Below are 18,242 nucleotides of genomic sequence, written 5' to 3'. Positions count from 1 at the left end.
TAGCTAACTACTGTGTAAGAGGTCTCTCTGCAAATAGGGAGTGGATCATGGAGCTATTTATTTCCCCTGAATTTTCATTGCCTCTTGGTCTTTCAGCTGTTGCCAGAATCTTTTCAGTTCAGCGCTAGTAGAGGATTCTGAATGGATTGTTTTTATTGGTGGATTTGTATAGTAAACTTGGATGATCACACTTCCCCCCACTATGTTCCTGTGATATGAAGGCAATACCTTCTTCAACAAAAAACAGGAGGGTGAAGCTAAGTAATAGTACAACTTTTCCTAAAAAAAATGGAATATTTTCAAAACATTTATGGAGCTTGATTTGGCATAAGTCATGCCAAGGTGCTGACTGACTTTGTAACTGACTATGGGTAACAAATTGAGACCAATAGACTTCAGACTGTCATTTTGAAAGGGTAAAGTTGGATCTAATTCAGACAGAGTCTGCTTTTAAGTTTTCACTGACAAAACTGTTTTCAGTCAAAACTGCGTGGTTTTGATCAATTTTTATTTTTTTCTAATGAAAAACAAAATCAATATGAGAAACTTCAGCCAGAAGTTTGTACACTTCCCCCCCCCCCCACTTTCCAAGTAAATTTTCCAAGCATTTGGAAATTAAAAAAATCCCCCTCCCCCAGATAATCTGAGAATCTAAAAAGTCATCCAAGTCATCTGTCAGAGAATATAGATTCTGGTGGTCCATTCCCTCAGGTGTTAGAAGCAAAGCATCCCTTCAAATAGCCCTTATAGTATGTATATCACCCCTCCTATGCAAGTCAACAGCAGATCAGTGAAAAGACGGGATATAATTCTGTCCCATTTTGTTCAAGTCAGCATTAAAGTTCCAGTTGATCTGTTTATGTTTTGTGTTTTTTTGGTTTTTTTTTTGTGCCTTAAACTATGCTTCTGTATCTGTTGCTTTCTGAACTGTGAAGAATAAAAAAAGTAAAGTTGGGGATTAAATAACGTCTTTTATTCAAAGCTCTGCAGTGTGGTATGAGGTGCTAACAGTCAGTGGCCTCCAAGTAGCAGTATTACAAACGTAGCTTTGCTGGCAGGTGTGACACCACAGCTCAAGCAGTATATGATGTGAAAAACTAAAAAATGCCTTTTAACAGGTGAGGAGATGACCCTTCATGGTCATCTTAAGCAGCTGAATTTCAGAGGACTTCTGTTTTATATTGTATACTGTACACACATTGTTTATATTGTTGTCCAGAAAAGTTCTTTTCTGAAATACCAAATATCACCCCCCCACTCCCTCTCATAAAATACTGATCTTCTGCTTTATTTTACGTGAACCCTTTTCAGCCCTGACTTCATTCTATTTCTGAGAAATTACAGTAGGTAATCTGAGAGTTTGCATGACAGGCAGCGGGTTTGGAGCTGAGAAAGAAGTAGCATTCAAAACAAAGAGACTAAAGGGATTAAAGGGGAGAGTCAGGAGAACAGGGCAAGAGGTATTCCCTACAAACTTTGTTGGCTATTTTGTAAATATTGTGTCAGTGCAATAAAAGTGGCTTCTGTGGGTTTAAGAGTGGGTCTTAAAACAATATATGCTTCTAGAGGAGACGTGACTACTGTCATAAGCCACTTGCAGCTCAAGAGTAAATGTGGAGTGGCCTATAAACTAAAAATTTCTGTCGTCTTTAAATTGCTATACTGTTGCCAGTTAGCCTGATTTATAGTATTGGAAACTACAGCTGTTCTGTTCTATTACTTCCTTAACTGAAATTTGTATATTGAAATGATTGTTTCAGTTAAACTAAGATTGGTTTATGATAATATGACTGCATAAAGGCAAATAATTACCATATTTTAAAAATAATAATAAAAATTCCTTAATTCTTCTTCCTGTCCCTTGTGTCCTGGAGGCAGGAACAAAAGAGTTTTAAAATCTTTCATTTAGGTAGCATAAAGACTGAACTATGTTTACCTGTTTTTTTTAAAGTTAATTTTGTAGGCATTATGGCTATATCCGCAAACCATCCATGTTTGCCTTTTCAGAATGTGATTATTGCTCATAAAAGCGGTTTTAATTGAATGCTTATGTCATGAATGGCTTGTAGCATGCTTAAAACTACATGCCTCTATTTATATGACTATGGTTTATTTTTTAGAGCTCCCTGTATAACAATACTGGGAAATTACTAAAGGTTTTTTGCTATTCAGCTGGGTGATTTTAAAAGATATTGCTGTTATATTGGACTATTGGCATTGTTGCTTAGGAATAAAAACTTAAGAAAATTATCCCTTCCCCCTTTCAAACAAAGCCACATCTAAAAAGGTCACAAAAGGAAACACACAATTCAAATAATCTTCTTGCTGTATCTGAGATTAACTTGGACACAGATGTTTCAATTTATAGTTTGATCTGGTGTAATATATACATTTAACAAAATCCTGTTTTGTATTGCTTCTATAAACGCTAACGTCTGATAAAAGCATGTTGGCTTTTCTGCCATCTCCTTGAATCAGAAACCTCTGAGCCAGTGCGTAGAAAGCAGGAGTCTGACATTCAGAGACCCAAATTAACTCTTTCAGCATTTGGCTGCAACTCTTCTTAGCCTTTTCCCTGCCTTTTGAATGGCAAATCCGTTTGTGGTTTTTTCAGTTTAAGCTGCTGTGGATAATTATTAGACTTTGTTCTTGCTGTATTTAAAGATGAAATGATTCAACGCTGTTCATTACAGCTCATTTCCGGGCCACACTGTAGCCATTAAATTTCTGAGATAGTATCTGCAAAATCACTGACATTATTCATACACCATGACTACAATGTTTTTCCCCCCTGCTGTTTGCCAGGCATTAGCCCACCTGTCTGTGAAGGGAAATGGCTTTGGCATGATCAGAATCTTTATGGAAGGTCATGAACAAGCAGCCTTTGTCTTTTTTTTGCCAAAAGCAGTTTCCCCTTTATCCGCAAATAGCATTATCTAAAAAATGAATTGCTTCCTCTGAATCACAGATATCACTCGGAGATCGGTTGATTTTTATATCCCAAAGGTGAAGTTATATCGCTTCTGACTGTGTGTCCCAGCAAATTTTAGTTGCAAGAAGGGATACTAGGTTTATTCTGGAAAATAATTAGCGGCTGCTTTACTATTTCATGCTAATTATCCTAATGAAGCAGGGCACAATAACCAGAAAGGTATCGGACAGCCAGGCAGCGAATTCTGAGAATGTGGAGGATCATATCTAACCTCTTGAGTTTATCTTCACAGTTTAGTTAGCACCTGCAATAAGGAGGTAAATATTGCTGTATAAGGAGGATTTTATATGTTTTGGTAAACCGCATCCTGCCCTTCTGTTATTTCTAAAATTGGAGGATTTAATCTTGCAAGCTTCTTACTCTGTGCTGGTCTTTTGATCTCGGTAGGTATTACATTTGGTAGTAAGTGCAGAATTGTTCTCACATTCCCTCAGCTAGCATATGATCATGGCCTTTATGAAAGTTTAAGCAAAAGTCAAACCTCTGAAGGGAAATGAGGGAAACAACAAACCAGTACCTGCTGAAGCAATTATTATAAACTTAACTCAAAGATTAAAAATTTGAATCTGTAAGGTAGAGAGTCATGGAGTGATATAAAACCATACTTGCTTAGATATGTTGCTGGTGGGGGGACCATGCTAAAAGAAGGAAAAGTGTTTCCCATCCTGCTCTGCAAAATGCAGAAGTACTACTTTAGTAGCACTCAGTTATATTTCTATGAAGCTTGGTTGAAAGGCAAAACTTAAGGTAAAAAGCTCCACAACAACTTACTTGTGTATTTGTAAGGCATGTGTTTACCATGTGGCCGCCTTTAAAATCCCACTGAAGGGATGCAGGCAGCAGCTGAGACCCACACAGTTCAGGGTTTTGAAGAAGAGTAGATGTTGGTAGTCTACTGTGTTGCTTGGAGAGCTTGCAGGCAAGTAGTCCGTCTGTCCCCCTTCCCCACACGTTTGCTCTGCCAAAGTCCAGATCCAGCTGCGGACGTTCACAACTGGTGTGATTGGTCCCGGCCCTGTGCTTAAAGGAGCCATTGAATTAACAGCTGTGCTGACAGCCAGCAGCATGCCTGGCAAGCTGATCATGAGGAGGAAGGGCTTTGGAGGAGATGGTCTAAGAAGTGCCAAGGAGGCCTTTTTTTTTTTTTTTTTTTTTCATTTTGGGATAAATTTTGCTGATTTTTCTAAGTATCCTTTGAAAAACGAGGGTGGCCTTATATTTGAAGTCACCTTATACTTGGGCCAGTACGGTAGTTCTAGCTAAATTCATGAGAACAACCAGAGTCTACAAAGATAAACCACAATGAGGTGGAGAAGAAAGCATTCAAAATTTGTTTTGGCAGAAATTGGTTAATTAAGTCTGTTTAGCATTACACAAGACCTTAGCTTGGCCAACTTACTATCGTTAAATATGTGGCTTCCCAGGAGTAAATCTGGATGAAATGTCTTAGTATTGTTTAACTCATTTTTTTCATAGAGAAAACACAAAAATTGTGCAATTGCATATACTGGACCAAAGAAATATATATGTTTGCAGTTTCCCATGAAGCTCTCTTTTCCAGAAAGAAGAAAATCTATGGATAGAGTTGTTAGTTTTAGGCCCTATATTGAGGGAAACGGCAGTATTTTCTTTGTTATGCTTCATCACCTCAAAAACTGGAACACAGATTCTAATAGCAAAACCTGAGTGATTATATTAATGATAATGTTTTAAGAATACTGATATAACAGGAACAACAAGTCAAGACCCTCTTCAGTGTCTCAAACAGATGACTTGGGACAAATACCCCACATATTCTTCCTAGCTTTAGCAGCTGTTGCTAGACATAAGTTAGCTAATATGTCTTCAGGTATTAGTCAGATGATTGAAATAAATTTATTGAGGTTCATGGCAGTATTTTCTGATCATAGAAGAGTCTTCCCTGAGGAAGAGTATGATTCCGGGAAGCCAAATGGGCTACAATTGTATATGGAAGACCTCAGAGATACAAGAGAATGGGCTGAGACACATGCTAATTTTCTTCTCACCAGTATATTGTGTATCTTAGCTTTAGCACACAGTAGACTTAAGTAGGTTCAAGGTCTATTCTTCTTCCCAAATATAGGAACAAATTAATGAAAATATAGAAATAATTTACATTTAAATGAAATTAATGGTACAAGGGGAACTTAACAGCAATTATCTGTCTCAAAATACAATTCTGGAGATAACTTAAAAAAATCATTTAGTCAACTCTGAGTTCACTTTTTGTTTTTAAATTCCATCTGTTAAAAACAGTGGCACACTCAGTGTGAGTAAACAAACTAGAAAAGGCGGGCTTAAAGTAGTCTGTGGGCTTTTTGAGGTAGAGAATGTAATAAAGAGGTTATCAGTAAATCAGCCAGCTTAAAAGACTTCAGGCATAATTCCTCTGGCCCGTCTTGTTCCTGTAGCTATGCTGAGAAGCCAAAGAGCTGTCCTTCATGTCAGCCATGGATTTTTGTGGTATAAAGGAAGGTCCTGGGTTGTAAAATTTTCAGTTTCCAGGTCTGTGGCAGTCACATTTTTTTGTTTGTTTTGGTTTTTTTCCCTCTGCGCTCTTCATCTAATGGACAACTAGGCTGAGCACAGCATGTGAACGCATGTTACGTTACTCTGAGTTGCGCTATGGGTCAGAAACCCTCAAACTTTGAATATGATTCTTACAAGCAAAAGATAAGAAAGCAGTACTACTGATTAGTATTGTAAAGCTTTTATCATTAGCTTTTACAGTGAGTAGAAGTTCAAGCAGCTGTGTAGATTTATATGTATTGTACACTGGCATCAATTATCAATCCATTGCTATCTTACTATAAAGCTGAACAAAGTCTTGGGCTAGGTTGTGCTTGATTTGACTCAACTTGGGAGACTACTTCTTTTAAGATTTATGCTGCTTTTGTTTTTTAAATCAACTTAATTTTCAAGGTATTATAAAGAACTTTGAGTAAAACTGAATGCAGTGATCTAAGCGTAGAATTCCATATACAAATGAACAAGCTATTCTGGTAATACTCACTCTTGGTTGCAAATGTAAAAGTAATGAATGGCCACAATAGTCTATTTCCCATCTGGTTTTAACAGTCTATTTCTTTTTTATTTTCCAAAATGCACTGGTATCTAAGAGCTTATTTAGTAAGTTTTTACTCTGGTAATTAATTAAAGGCTATCATTTTCTAGTATACATCTGTGGAGCTTTTTGAATTGTCATTGTGTTGCCATGCTTAGGACAACAGTTTGAGTTAAAGCCAAAGATAGCTTTGAATCATTTGGTATCAAGGTACTAATGAGCTCTGCAGACATTTCAAATACAATTTTTCCCCCTTCAGCCAGGTGTGGCTTAATCCACTCTATTTTTCCCATAAGCAATATGATGACCAATATATAACTTTCTTCTCATACTGCAAAGAACGTTTCCAAAAGGTTAAAGTCATGTTTTTTGCAACACAGAAGAGAATTTGCCGATTTCTCTCTTCCTGATGTTAGATTACTATCCATTTCTACCCTGAGATCTGATTGCCTGACAAAAATACTTTTTCCTCAAAATCTCATGAACTATACTAGTTTGTATATTGATTTGTTTGTGTGTTTCCTACCCTTAAAAACTGTTTATGACTCAAAGTGAAAAAGCTATTTCTAAAGGGTTTATACTCAAGGATCATTCTTCTAAATTCTAGCTGTGACAATGCAAACAAATTACCTTTGGATTCCAAGGAAAGAAATTAAGGGTTTAATAATGTAGTAAAAGCATTGAAGTAATTACAAATTAGTTTATTAGGAATTCATTCCTCTTGATTGATGTGCTAAGTGGAAGCATGTAGGACATTAAAAGGATATTGTGTAAATCTTGATAGTATTTGCTGCTGCTGCTTAGAGAATGTATACGTGTTCTGGTATTGATTTGTTTGCAGCCAAATAATTAAACTGTAAGATTTCTGGCTAGCAAAATTCTTGCGCGCATAGCATGGGAGTTCCATGCTTTGGTCCAGCTCCAGGAGAAGGGTGCCAGCTTTTGCCTTGCTATTTCTGACTCATTCCACAAAATGTAACTTTGTCAGTGCCCAATTGCCAGAAAGTGTCAGCCCTGCTCTTTAAAGCAGTTCGGACATTTTTTTCTCTACAATTTGTATGTATTCAGTATATTTTTAAAATATTTGTTCAGTATGCCCTTTGTAATAGCCATTCACTTTCTTTAGAAAACACTCTAGTTACAGGTTGGCTTCTCTAAGATGTCACCCAAACTTATGCTCTGGCTTTATTTGCCATAGTGTGGCAATGCTATGACACTCATCATGGCAATCACTCCAAGGGTGATGAAATTTGGGATTCAAATTTGCTCTTGGGGAAGTCTATAGGTTTTGCTTCAGACCAAAGACGTGAACCTCCACTGGGTCATCTTGGTATAAGCATGTAATTCCACAAAGCACCTGCATCTGCTAAAAATACCTCATTGAAGCAAACAACAAATCCTTTGATATGCAGTAAAGAGGATGGGTGTCCCTTGGATACTTCCCCAACCATGTTTGCTTTAGTGTTGTCATTTGAAGGGTTAAATGTAGCAGAGAAGTTTCGTTCCTTCCCTACCAGCCAAGGTGTCCATCCAAAATGACAAATGCTTTGTTAAAAGGGTTGTATGTACAAGTCAGTATCTTCAGACTACTGAAAATCTTAAGTACCTCCACATATCAAGAAATATTGTCATTTTTTAATCAACTACCTGTCTTGTATGAAAGGAATTCCCACCCAAGGAAAAATAACCTCACATCATGATTATTCTGTGTTATGGCCATTGTTCATATTCCGCCCCCCCCCCCCCCCCCCCCCCCCCCCAAAGATACAGGGTTTGTGTCTTGGAATTCAAGGTGAGATGTTTTTCTGTAGTTCTGCTTCCTATTGTCAGTGATAATTCCACTGATAACAGAATAGCATACCCTTTCTTTGGTGGGGAAACATATTTGTGTTTCATTAGAAATGTTTGGTTAACAGAAGCACAAGAAACTAAACCACAAAATCTAAAAAGGGAAGTTTAAATGTATTTTTTATAGGAGCGGATCTGTAATAAAAACAATAAAATCCAGTGTTTAAGCTTTATAGAAATAATTTAATGACCAGCTGCAGCAATAAACACCTTTCCGTTTTGATTGGGTCTTAACTCCTCCATCCAGTGATTAATTGCTCCATGAAAGACAAACACATTACATTATACCTTAAGTATAACATCCTGTTTCAAAGATTCCACTAGTACAGTTTAAATGTTTTTGAACCTGTTCAGACTTTAAATGGATATTTCAAGGATCCTCCATTTATCATTACTTCTTGCATATATTCAGGACCAACGCAATAACTGGCCACTATTTCCTTTCTCATGTTCAGCTTTGGCCTCGCTTGCATTTGTGTTCCACTTAGATAAAGAGTAATGTAATGTTGTAGTGTCATAATTTATTCTCATTGGAAACACCATGGAAAATACAGGATGAAGATTGTATTTTATTTAAATTGTGAGGAAAACCCAGAAACTTTATTAAAAAGTTTTGTAACTGGTTCCTATGCATGATTGAGCATGTATTAATGTATTATTATTAAAGCTATACTCGTTGCAGATAACAGAACATCCACTAAGACTAGTATTTAAAAAAAATTTTGGATATAAACTAGATCTTATCTAATGATCTAAGAGGGAAATAATGACAGTGAAAATTTCTAAATAATCCACTCCTCCTCTTAGGCTTCCTTTCTTGAGGAAGACTGAAAAAGGGACTGTATATGACAATAGCATCAAGAAATCTCTGCCACAGCAAAGGTTGTATCTATATCAGAAGTATGAACTTCATTTGTTTTTTTGAATTCCATTTTATTTCACTTTGTGTTGTGACCTCCATTTGAGAGTGTTACCTTGAGTTTTGATACAGAATCACAGCAGGACTGAGGTTGGAAGGGACCTCTTGAGGTCACCTGGTCCAACCCCTGTGCTCAAGCAGGGTCACCTAGAGCAAATTTCCCAAGACAATGTCCAGCTAGCTTTTGAATATGTCCATCCAAGGTGGGAGATTCCACAACCTGTTCCAATGCTCAGTCACCCTCACAGTAAAAAAAAAAAAAAAAAAAAAAAAAGTGTTTCCTGATCTTCAGATAGCACCTTCTGGTTTTGCCCGTTGCCTCTTATCACTGGCACCAATGAAAAGAGCCTGGCTCCCTCTTCTTTACCCTCCATTCAGGTATTTATATATGTTGATAAAATTCTTTCTGAGACTTCTTTTCTCCAAGCTGAACTGCTGCAGCACTCAGCCTCTTCTCCTTTGCTGGACTGTCTTCAATAGCTCTATATCAAGCTTGCACAGGGGATTTTATTTTATTTTGGATTAAAACATTTGTTGTGGGATGATGCCTTTTATGAAGAATCAGCACAATCTAGTGCTTCTTCCTTTAATGGTTTCTCTGATGAACCCCTCCAGAGAAACAATAGATTCTTGAATGGGAACAGGGGCAGAGGCAAGTTCAGGACCCTTTCTTCCTTTTAATCATCTGTGGCTCTGAATACTGTTGACAAGACATATCAATGGTCAATGCACATTCCTTTGCTAAGCTGGCAGTTTTTGTTTGCTGCTTGTGCTTTCCCATAGCCACCTGAGAGCCCAGAGCACAACGTCACATAAATGTTTATGAACTCAGAAAAATGAGGCAGTAATATCAAGATCCAGAGCAGCTGGGTGACAGCATCCTACTGATCTTACTGGAAGGCAAAGGTGCCAACTGTTAAGATCTCTAGAGAAATCTAGAGCTTGAGGTGAGTGTTTAGCCACTGTCCAGTCCTAGGAAGCTTGGATATAGTCACCTTGGCCACTGGGAGAAATAGGTCAGGCTGCGATAAATCTCTCTACTCACTTCATGATCTGACAGGAAAGCCTTGACAGACCTAATTTAAATTGCACCTAGGGGAAATCACCCATGTTAAGGCTTGCATAGTGTATAGTAAGATCAGCTTCTTTACACCTTGAGGGTACAAGATTTTTAGGGCCAAAGATCTAACATTAGGCTGAATAATTTTTATCATTAGACTTGAAAAACTTTGTGTAATTTTACTGTTGTTAGCACCCATTAACATAGGTGGTGTGATTTATCTGCTTTGTCCAAAAGAGCCAGTTAGTGCTCATTTAGGTATTCAAATAGGAAAACCTCAGTCAAATATTTAAATGATGTTAAAGACAATGGGCCAAACTATTTCTTGTTGTTTTCTTGGCGACAAATCTGGCCCAATTTGAGTCAAGCAGTACAATAGTGAACTGCTAGTTAGCTACTTCTTAAAAGTAAAAACTCCTTGTTGTTAACAGCTGTTATTGCTTCCCATCACAAATGCAACACTTTTAGGATTTCTGAAATAGGGGGAACAATGTGGAACATTCATTTAAAGCAGTGGAAAAAATATAGTTAAAATACGCGTACAAGAATAGAGGAAAACAATCATAAATACAAGTAATGAAAATTTGGCAAGAGAAAATTATTTGAAGTCATATAAAAATCATTTGAAGTCAGAATATCAGGTAAAAATCTATTCTTTCCAACTTTCTGTTTTTTGTAGAAGTTTGTTTAGATATTCTTTAGATACCATTTTTTGCACTTGATTTGGGAGATCAAATAGAAAAATATGGTAGCTTTTTATAGTGATAAGGACAGTTCTTACTTGAAACTTGTGTTTTCCATTACTATATGATAGTCTGTAGGTATCTTTATTTATGCTTCTCTGTTTTTCCATAGTGATCAAAGCAATAAAGCCAATCCAAAACTGTGTATGTGCGATTTCAACATATTATGAACTTCGTCATCTGAATCCACATAGCTAGACATCAGCCAGACGTGCATGGGACAGCATGTATAGCAAGTAGCGTTCCATGTGTTGGTTCATTCTCTCACTGCCTTATTTAGCACTTGGTGTTCTAGGTATGAAATAGTGTGTCTGTGCAGATTGTATACCATTCAGAAAACAACTCACTGAATTCTCATATACATTCGTATCATTACTTGCACAAATGATCCTGCAGAATACATTATCCTCCGACAATGAAGGGGTTAAAATAGGTTTTTCATGCTCTGGTTTTGTCAGTGTTAAGGTTTATATGTTAGATCCTAGACCTTTGGAAACATAATTTGTTTTGCAGACTCTTCCTTGAAAGTGTTCTCTGTTTCAGTCTGTTTGATTTTTATATCTTTCCCATTTCAATGTAGTCATAATGTTAAAAATCAGCTAGTTTCAAATAAAATAAATTTGAGGCCTGTTTTAGAATTTAAATCATTATAGAGAAGTTTTTAGATTTAAGATGTGCATGTTTACATACACCATTAATATCTTGATCATTGTTATAATTTCTTTACTTGGATGCTAGTCATGTTTTTGCCTGATACTTTTCGGACAGGATATCAAGGCCCATAGACTGTTGATATAATTTTTTTAAGTTGAAGTATTTCAGTAGTTCTAATTACTACAGACATGTCTGACCTTACATCCATTGATCATTTCTGTGCGAGGTCGTGGTGGAATCATCCACTTAACGGTATGCAACAATAGCAAAAGTAATTGTAGCTTTTGAACTGATAGGGAAAAACTGCTGAAAATAAATACTTATCACATCAAGAATTTTTTTAAGTGGTGCACGGAAAAGAAGAAAATATAAATTGACAGCAATCAATTTGGAGAGCTTTCAGAATAACTTTTATTTGTCCATTTTAATATCAGCAGCTACATTATATAACGTAAACATGACAGGCCTGAATGTGACCCAGCCAGGTGCATGCCCCCAAAGCAGCTGGTGAAGGTCCCGGAGGCTTTCCTGGGAATTCTCAGGGGGCTTGAAGGGGGGGGGGGGGGGGGGGGGGGAAACATCATCATCTTGCAGTCTCCACCTTCTGGGGAAGTGGGAGCAGAAAAAACCCCACATACCTGAAGATGACTTCTGACTTTATCCAGGACTGTGGGTGTCCTTTTCCATCCACTATTTATTTACATTCAGTAAAACTCAGATGTAGCCTAGGACGTGGGCCAGTAACTGCTGTATTGGAGAATACTGTTAGTCCATCTGATGGTTTAGAGGAAGACAACCCCCTCTCTTCCTTCATTCCCTTCATAATGCACCTGGCCAGTTGTGCAATGCTAACCAATGAACAGCTGCTAACAATGAGGAAATTGTGTTCATAAGAAGTAGCTCAGGATCTGATGGTTATTCTCTGGGGAGAAATTGAAGCACTAGGGACTTGTTTCTTGCCAGGATGGGTTTTTGTTGTTTTTGGTGGGTTTTTTTTTTTTTTACTTCTCTCCACTTGAAAAAGTTGTCTCTGTGTTGAATTAAACACTTTTATCTTCTCTGTTTATGACTTTGTAGAGCTGGTTTCTTTAGAGGAACTCCATTTCCCCATCATTTCCTCTTCCCCTCCCCCTTTTCCCTCTCCCGCTCCCTCCCCCGCCTAATCCATCTGGGAGGATTAAGGATTTTACAGCTGAGAAATAGCTAGGCATTGGAATAGCTATTTATAGTATGACGGGTAACTTTTCCTAGCAGTAATGTTTATCTGTATTAGTGTTGTCAATATATGCGTAGGTGAGTATGTGGATGTGAATTAGCTTATGAGGTACATTTTACAGTGTGCACGTAGCAAGTATCTAGTGTATCCTCTCAAGACATTCCTATTTATTGAGTGTCCTCCCTACAAACATCTTGTAGTACTTTAAAAAAAAAACAAAACAAAACAAAAACAAAACCCAACAACAATAACAAAACCCACCCAACACAAAACCAACCAGGATACGAAAATTCACTGCCAAAGAGGTGAGTCTTTAGGCGTGATTGAAACTTAGCTATTAACATAAAGAACCCCATCTATGAAGGGAATTCAGATCTTTGGGCTTGGGAAAGTAAGCAGAGACATCTAAACTCTGATGTAGTTTCAATTTGAGAAAGTCTGCCACCCTTCACAGCCTGCGTTAGGTGCATGCCTCTAGCAGAGCAGTCAAAGGAATCCATATAAATAATGAATGTAGTGAATCTTTTTCTTTTGTAAGCACGAAATTCTTGCATTGACTCATGTCTTCAGTCTGGTAAAATGTTCTAAGTGTAAACAAATTCAATTCAGAGTGGCTAGACAGGAGTTTGAGAAGAAACTAGCAGTACTTATACTGCTCTATGTAAAAGTCACTTTTTTTTAACAGCTTCAGTGGATTCAGATGCTATCAAGGGACATACAGCAATCACTATTAATTTATAAACTCATTATTTTAGTACATATTTCTCTACAGGTCTTCCTGTTTCATCATGAGAACGATCCAACTGGAATTCTCTGTCACAGTTTTCTTTCTCACGTTAAAATAATTCTTTCCAACTGACTACACTTCTATACTGGCATAAGAAAGCTAAAACTGTTTCTGGCTTGAAAGTATGTCTGTTATAACACAAACAAATGTGTATGCTGTTCTGTATGAAAATATATAAATAAATCATCTTCAAAAAGCTGCTATTGTTGAAAGCTTTCATGAGTGGATGGAAAAACAAGTGATCAGCAGCAGGCACGATTCATCAATCTATTTAGCAATGGCCATGGTATTTAGTAGAAAATCTACGAGGATCGCTTTAAATACAACTAATTTTCTTTGTTCTTCAACTTGAAATAGCCTGCAGACCTCATCCAACCAAAAGCTGAAAAACATTAATGTAAAATTACCTCTCTTCTTATCTCATTCTACACTGAGGAAGACAGTACTTGGACTGATGCTCTGAAGCAGGTCACTGAGGTACCATTAAATGGAAGTCAACCAAATGGGCAGCATTTGCCTGAAGGCTTTGATATTGTGGTTACAGGTGGTATTTCAGCAAATTTGTTTGTTCCCATGACTTGTGAACCTGTATGTAGCCAGTCCTGAAATAACTGCAAACACTTTACTCAGAAACTTGCAGTGAATCTGACATTTTTTAGTCCTAATTATGACCACCAGATCACAATATCTGAAAGTGTTCCTTACAAAAAGCAGACTTTCTTGGACACCTCCAGCTGCCTTCAGAATTGGAATTTCTGATCAAATCTGCAGAATCCATGAGTATCTTGCTGTGACCAAGGAAGCAAGACCGAACTAAAACCTAAAAACAAGTATCCCAAGCCTATCTGTTGACATGGTTTGGGCCAGTCACAGAGAAAGCATTTGAAGCCTTGAGGAAGTTCTGGCCTACCACATAGCTGATGAAAAGTAATGAAGACCATCTGGCCTTCATAGTAACTGAAATCATCTATGCCAGCCTCAGAGAAGGCAGCATTCCATCATTCCTAAGCATGCAACAGTCTAGCCAGTTTTGGAGAAATGTACATTTCATGCCAATGCCCTCATAAATTATACCCAATCTTCTTCCTATCTCATCTCATGTTCTCTTTGTTTTAGAAAGATTACAGAGTAGTTGACAGCAAGTCATTCTCTGCAGTACCTTGATTCTCTTAGAACACGCATACTGTGAGGTGACAAATTATGTAAGCTCCAGATGAAACACAAATGTTGAAGTTTTTGTTGCTAGATTTCATTTCAGCCTTTGACCGATTTAAATGTATAGTGCATGTATAGCCTATGCAAGATAGAAATACAGTGTAAACTCATTCCTTTGGGAGGTATAACATAGCATTTCAAAGGCTATGCCCTTTATGTCACCTGGATATCTTTTTTGCCTCTGTTATCCAGGACTTCCCAGAACAGCTGAACTCCACAGAAACGATGTTGGACAATTCAAGCTTGCAGTGGGAGTTAGATACAATGTATTTTAATTGTAATATTATGTATTAATGATACTGTGTATGAATTTTAATAGTTTTAAGATATATTAGTAGTTTCAGACTAGATTCTTCCATTGGTTATAAAGGTGCACACTCCACTGAGATGAGTGGAAATACTCCGGAATTCTTCAATCAGAATGCACTCTGCAAATGCCACTGAAGCAAAGGCAGCTGTTATTTTTATCCTGATAATGCTAGTACATTAGATGACTATCTGCTTCCTGATATAGATACTACTTTTTACAATAATTTTATTTTGCTCACCAAAAGTAGAGAAAAAAAAAAAAAACATTTTAATGAAAAAAGGAGAAAGTTGCTGTGAAAGATTTCAGTAAGAGAGGTTGGGGTTATTTTGCAAAACAAACCACTGTTTAAATCATTTTTAGGCACTTTTGGAGGCATGACGCAGTCAGCATTCATGCTGAAGAATTAATCTCAGGATTGTAATTATTTGATAAACATATGTTAATTTCAAAAGTTTCCTGCATGGAGAATGGAAATAATTTAGTCTTATCAAATAGCAGCCAACTCTCCCTTTGCATAAGTCATGATTTTCATGTTGATGTGGTGTTTTTCGAACACATAAGCCATCTTTTTGTTTTCAGTGTTCCCACTTGCAAATTGTTCTACTTAATAGTTTATTCCTATTACTGTTTAGTTCTGTACTAGTCTTTCTGATCTTAGTTTCCTCAAGGGCTCTTGTTAAATATATATTAGGGTTGGGCATATTTATTATGCCCTATAAAGGCACTTTTACATATCCAAGCTCACGAGTCATCGTTGCTCATGCAGTTAGACCCACTAAGGTGGAGGAGACCACTTATACCAATATGCAAAATCAAGTCTCAAACATCCCAAGGTATGAAATTTAATCTTGTTAGCACAAATCTGTTTTGGGACTTTATGAGAGAATTTCCATGCATCTGTTTAATCCCTCGAGCTTTTACTCATTTCTCTGAATGAAGTTAATATGATCGACAATTTTATTTTCCCTTTCTCTTTTGAATCATGGCAGAGTTTAGGATTTTACTTATGATAAATGTAAAAGATCAATCCAGAGCAAGTCTCTTGAAAGAAGTATGTTGTACAGTATACTTCAGGGTATTTGGGAAAATAAACAAATCTATTTGGGTATCGTTATGAAAACAACCTGGTCTCTTTAAGAAAGTGATGATGAATTTTCAAAAGTGGTAAGAACGCAGCACTGCCTTTGAAAGAGCTCTAGTCTTGCAATTCAAAATATCAGTTCCTCCAGTTGAGGACTTGGGTTCACCACTCTCTGTAGACTCTTTAATATTACAGTGGTTTTGAGAAGTTTTGACCTTTGTGGAAGACGGCAGACCTCAGAGTAGGCTGTTTATTTGGGCAAACATTTTGAAAAACCAAATTGTACAGATTACTTCCTCAATATGAGTGTAGGCCCTTCAGTAATTGCTGAGTTTGTTAGACACCTGAACACGTGGAGATCCATCAGCATCCCTGAACAATTCAGGTTATGACAAAATTAGGGTAAAAGTCTTTGTCTCCATTTAAGACAATTTGAAACAAGTGTAATTAAAGATGTAATCTGTAGTTTGCTTAAAGCAATACAACTTCAGGGATAGATGTCAGGGGCTAACTTCTAGCCCTGTTGATATTAGAGGTAAAATTTCTATTGACTTTTTACTCAATAGACCTTCTTTTTAGTCACTTGAAGTTTGCTTCATTTTAAAATACAGTTAAGTAAAGCACCTGCCTAAAATAAATATTACCCTGCAGTACTGGGAACAAAGTACAACTTTGTTTTGTTACTAAATGAGAACCAAAGGTGGAAAATAACTTGTCTGTCTTGTTCCATAGTCCACCCTATCAACATAAACAGATGTTAAACTGATGTTTATACACGCACGCTATATTCTTATCAATGATCTAGTAATACTGTTTGTAAAGCAGAAGATAAGATGTACCCATTATACAAACCAAATGTATCCATATGGCTACTCAACTTAAAAGCGGGGCAAAAACAATCATCAAAAAATTGCACCACCACCAAATAAATACCCTTCTGAAATGCTTTAAGAGCCTGTGGTCAAGTCATAATGAATTTTTTTTAATCAGTTAAAGGAGAACAACAAGAAAAAAACAACCTGTACTGCTAATGAAAGACTTCAGAAACCTCCCTTCATTTGTGTTTGTGAAGGCAAAATTGCCAGAAGAATAGAATACCTGAGGTTTCTACTAAACTTTATCATCAAGTGATACAATCACACACTCACGATGTTTCTTTTGGCACCGCAAAGGATCAGGGCTCATCTCATTACAACTTTCTCTTGAGGTCCATTTCAGCCCAGCATGTGCTCTGTGTTTTAATTCAGGTGCTGGTTAGGGAACGAGCCATCACTGAGCAGGTTTGAGATACCAATCTGGCAACAGCTTACCTCATTTCTCATTATTTCGTTATGATGTGTTTTTTAAGAACATCCAGCTCTTATTTGCAGGAAAACAATTTCCTCATGCAAAGTAGAACATGCAGACCTGATTTATTTCTCATTTCAGCTGTAAATCTGTTGATTTTTACTTAGAAGAGTTAATGTCTTTTTTTTTGTCCTCCCCCCCGCCCCCCCATCTGTATTACAGGCCAGACTGTGACTGGCATTCACAGCAGTACACAAGAAATGAAGGGAGGGCTGGAAGGGAGAAGACAATTTTGTTCCTTTTTAACACCATGTATGGCATCCAGCTGTAAGTTTAATCCTTGCTGCTCATACATACTCTTTCAGAGGGAAGTATTCACCATACTCCTCTATTCCTTTTTATGCAAGAAATACCAGTCACTTAGTCTATGCTCTCCATTTAACCCAATAAGAAAGGGATTGTGTACTGTGGTTGCTTATCATAGCAGAGGATTGGATTTAATGGTGTAGAAGTCCCTTCCCTCTGTTCTCTTGAACAGCCATTTTTTTGTCAGATAGTGACATACGTGCTGAGAAAACTCTTCTGCTTTATATAACCAACATGCCCACCTACTGCAATATTTACTGCTTTTACATGATGCAGTGAGCACTCTTCTTGTTTTATCTTCTTCCAGCCTCCATCGGATGTGCTGTTCTTAGGTCTCACAGTGGGAGGGTGAGTTCTTGAGGGCCTGTTCTCAGATGCAGATTTTTTGACCATAAAAATTCTCATGCTCACTGGTGGCTGGTGGTATTTTTCAGGGAAATGAAAAAGCATTCTCAATTAATTCCTCACAAACAATGTTTGTGCAACAGGGGTTACTGCCAGCATATCCATCTACTGGACTTTCCATTGGTAGTAACTCACATTTAGAAATGGTCTTTGCAGGGTAAAAGGATCTCCTTTTAAAGGTGATCATAGGGAAGCTTGCACTGCCTAGCTTTGTTGATAAAGGATTCTGATTATTTTATTTTTTTTTTAGCTAGAGGATACTAATTTAATTTTT

The 18,242-nt window shown here is 37.2% G+C and overlaps 1 protein-coding gene across 7 annotated transcripts in view; it reads left to right on the top strand.

The window, feature by feature from the left end:
- The window catches only part of SUGCT (succinyl-CoA:glutarate-CoA transferase), a 349,338-nt gene that overhangs the window by 178,929 nt on the left and 152,167 nt on the right, over positions 1-18,242 (top strand). Inside the window, exon 13 of one of the 7 annotated variants that reach the window (XM_075745344.1) lies at positions 13,290-13,398. The exons of the other annotated variants lie outside the window; for them this stretch is intronic. Coding sequence (XP_075601459.1) covers positions 13,290-13,376 — 87 coding nt within the window. The 3' untranslated portion in view covers positions 13,377-13,398. Of the gene's footprint in view, positions 1-13,289; positions 13,399-18,242 lie in introns of those variants that run through there. 7 annotated transcript variants of the gene reach the window in all.

This window comes from Balearica regulorum, chromosome 2, assembly GCF_011004875.1.
Source record: "Balearica regulorum gibbericeps isolate bBalReg1 chromosome 2, bBalReg1.pri, whole genome shotgun sequence".
In the NCBI taxonomy this organism is placed as follows: domain Eukaryota; kingdom Metazoa; phylum Chordata; class Aves; order Gruiformes; family Gruidae; genus Balearica; species Balearica regulorum.
Note: the sequence above shows the minus strand (reverse complement) of the source record. Positions and strands in the feature narration are given on the sequence as shown.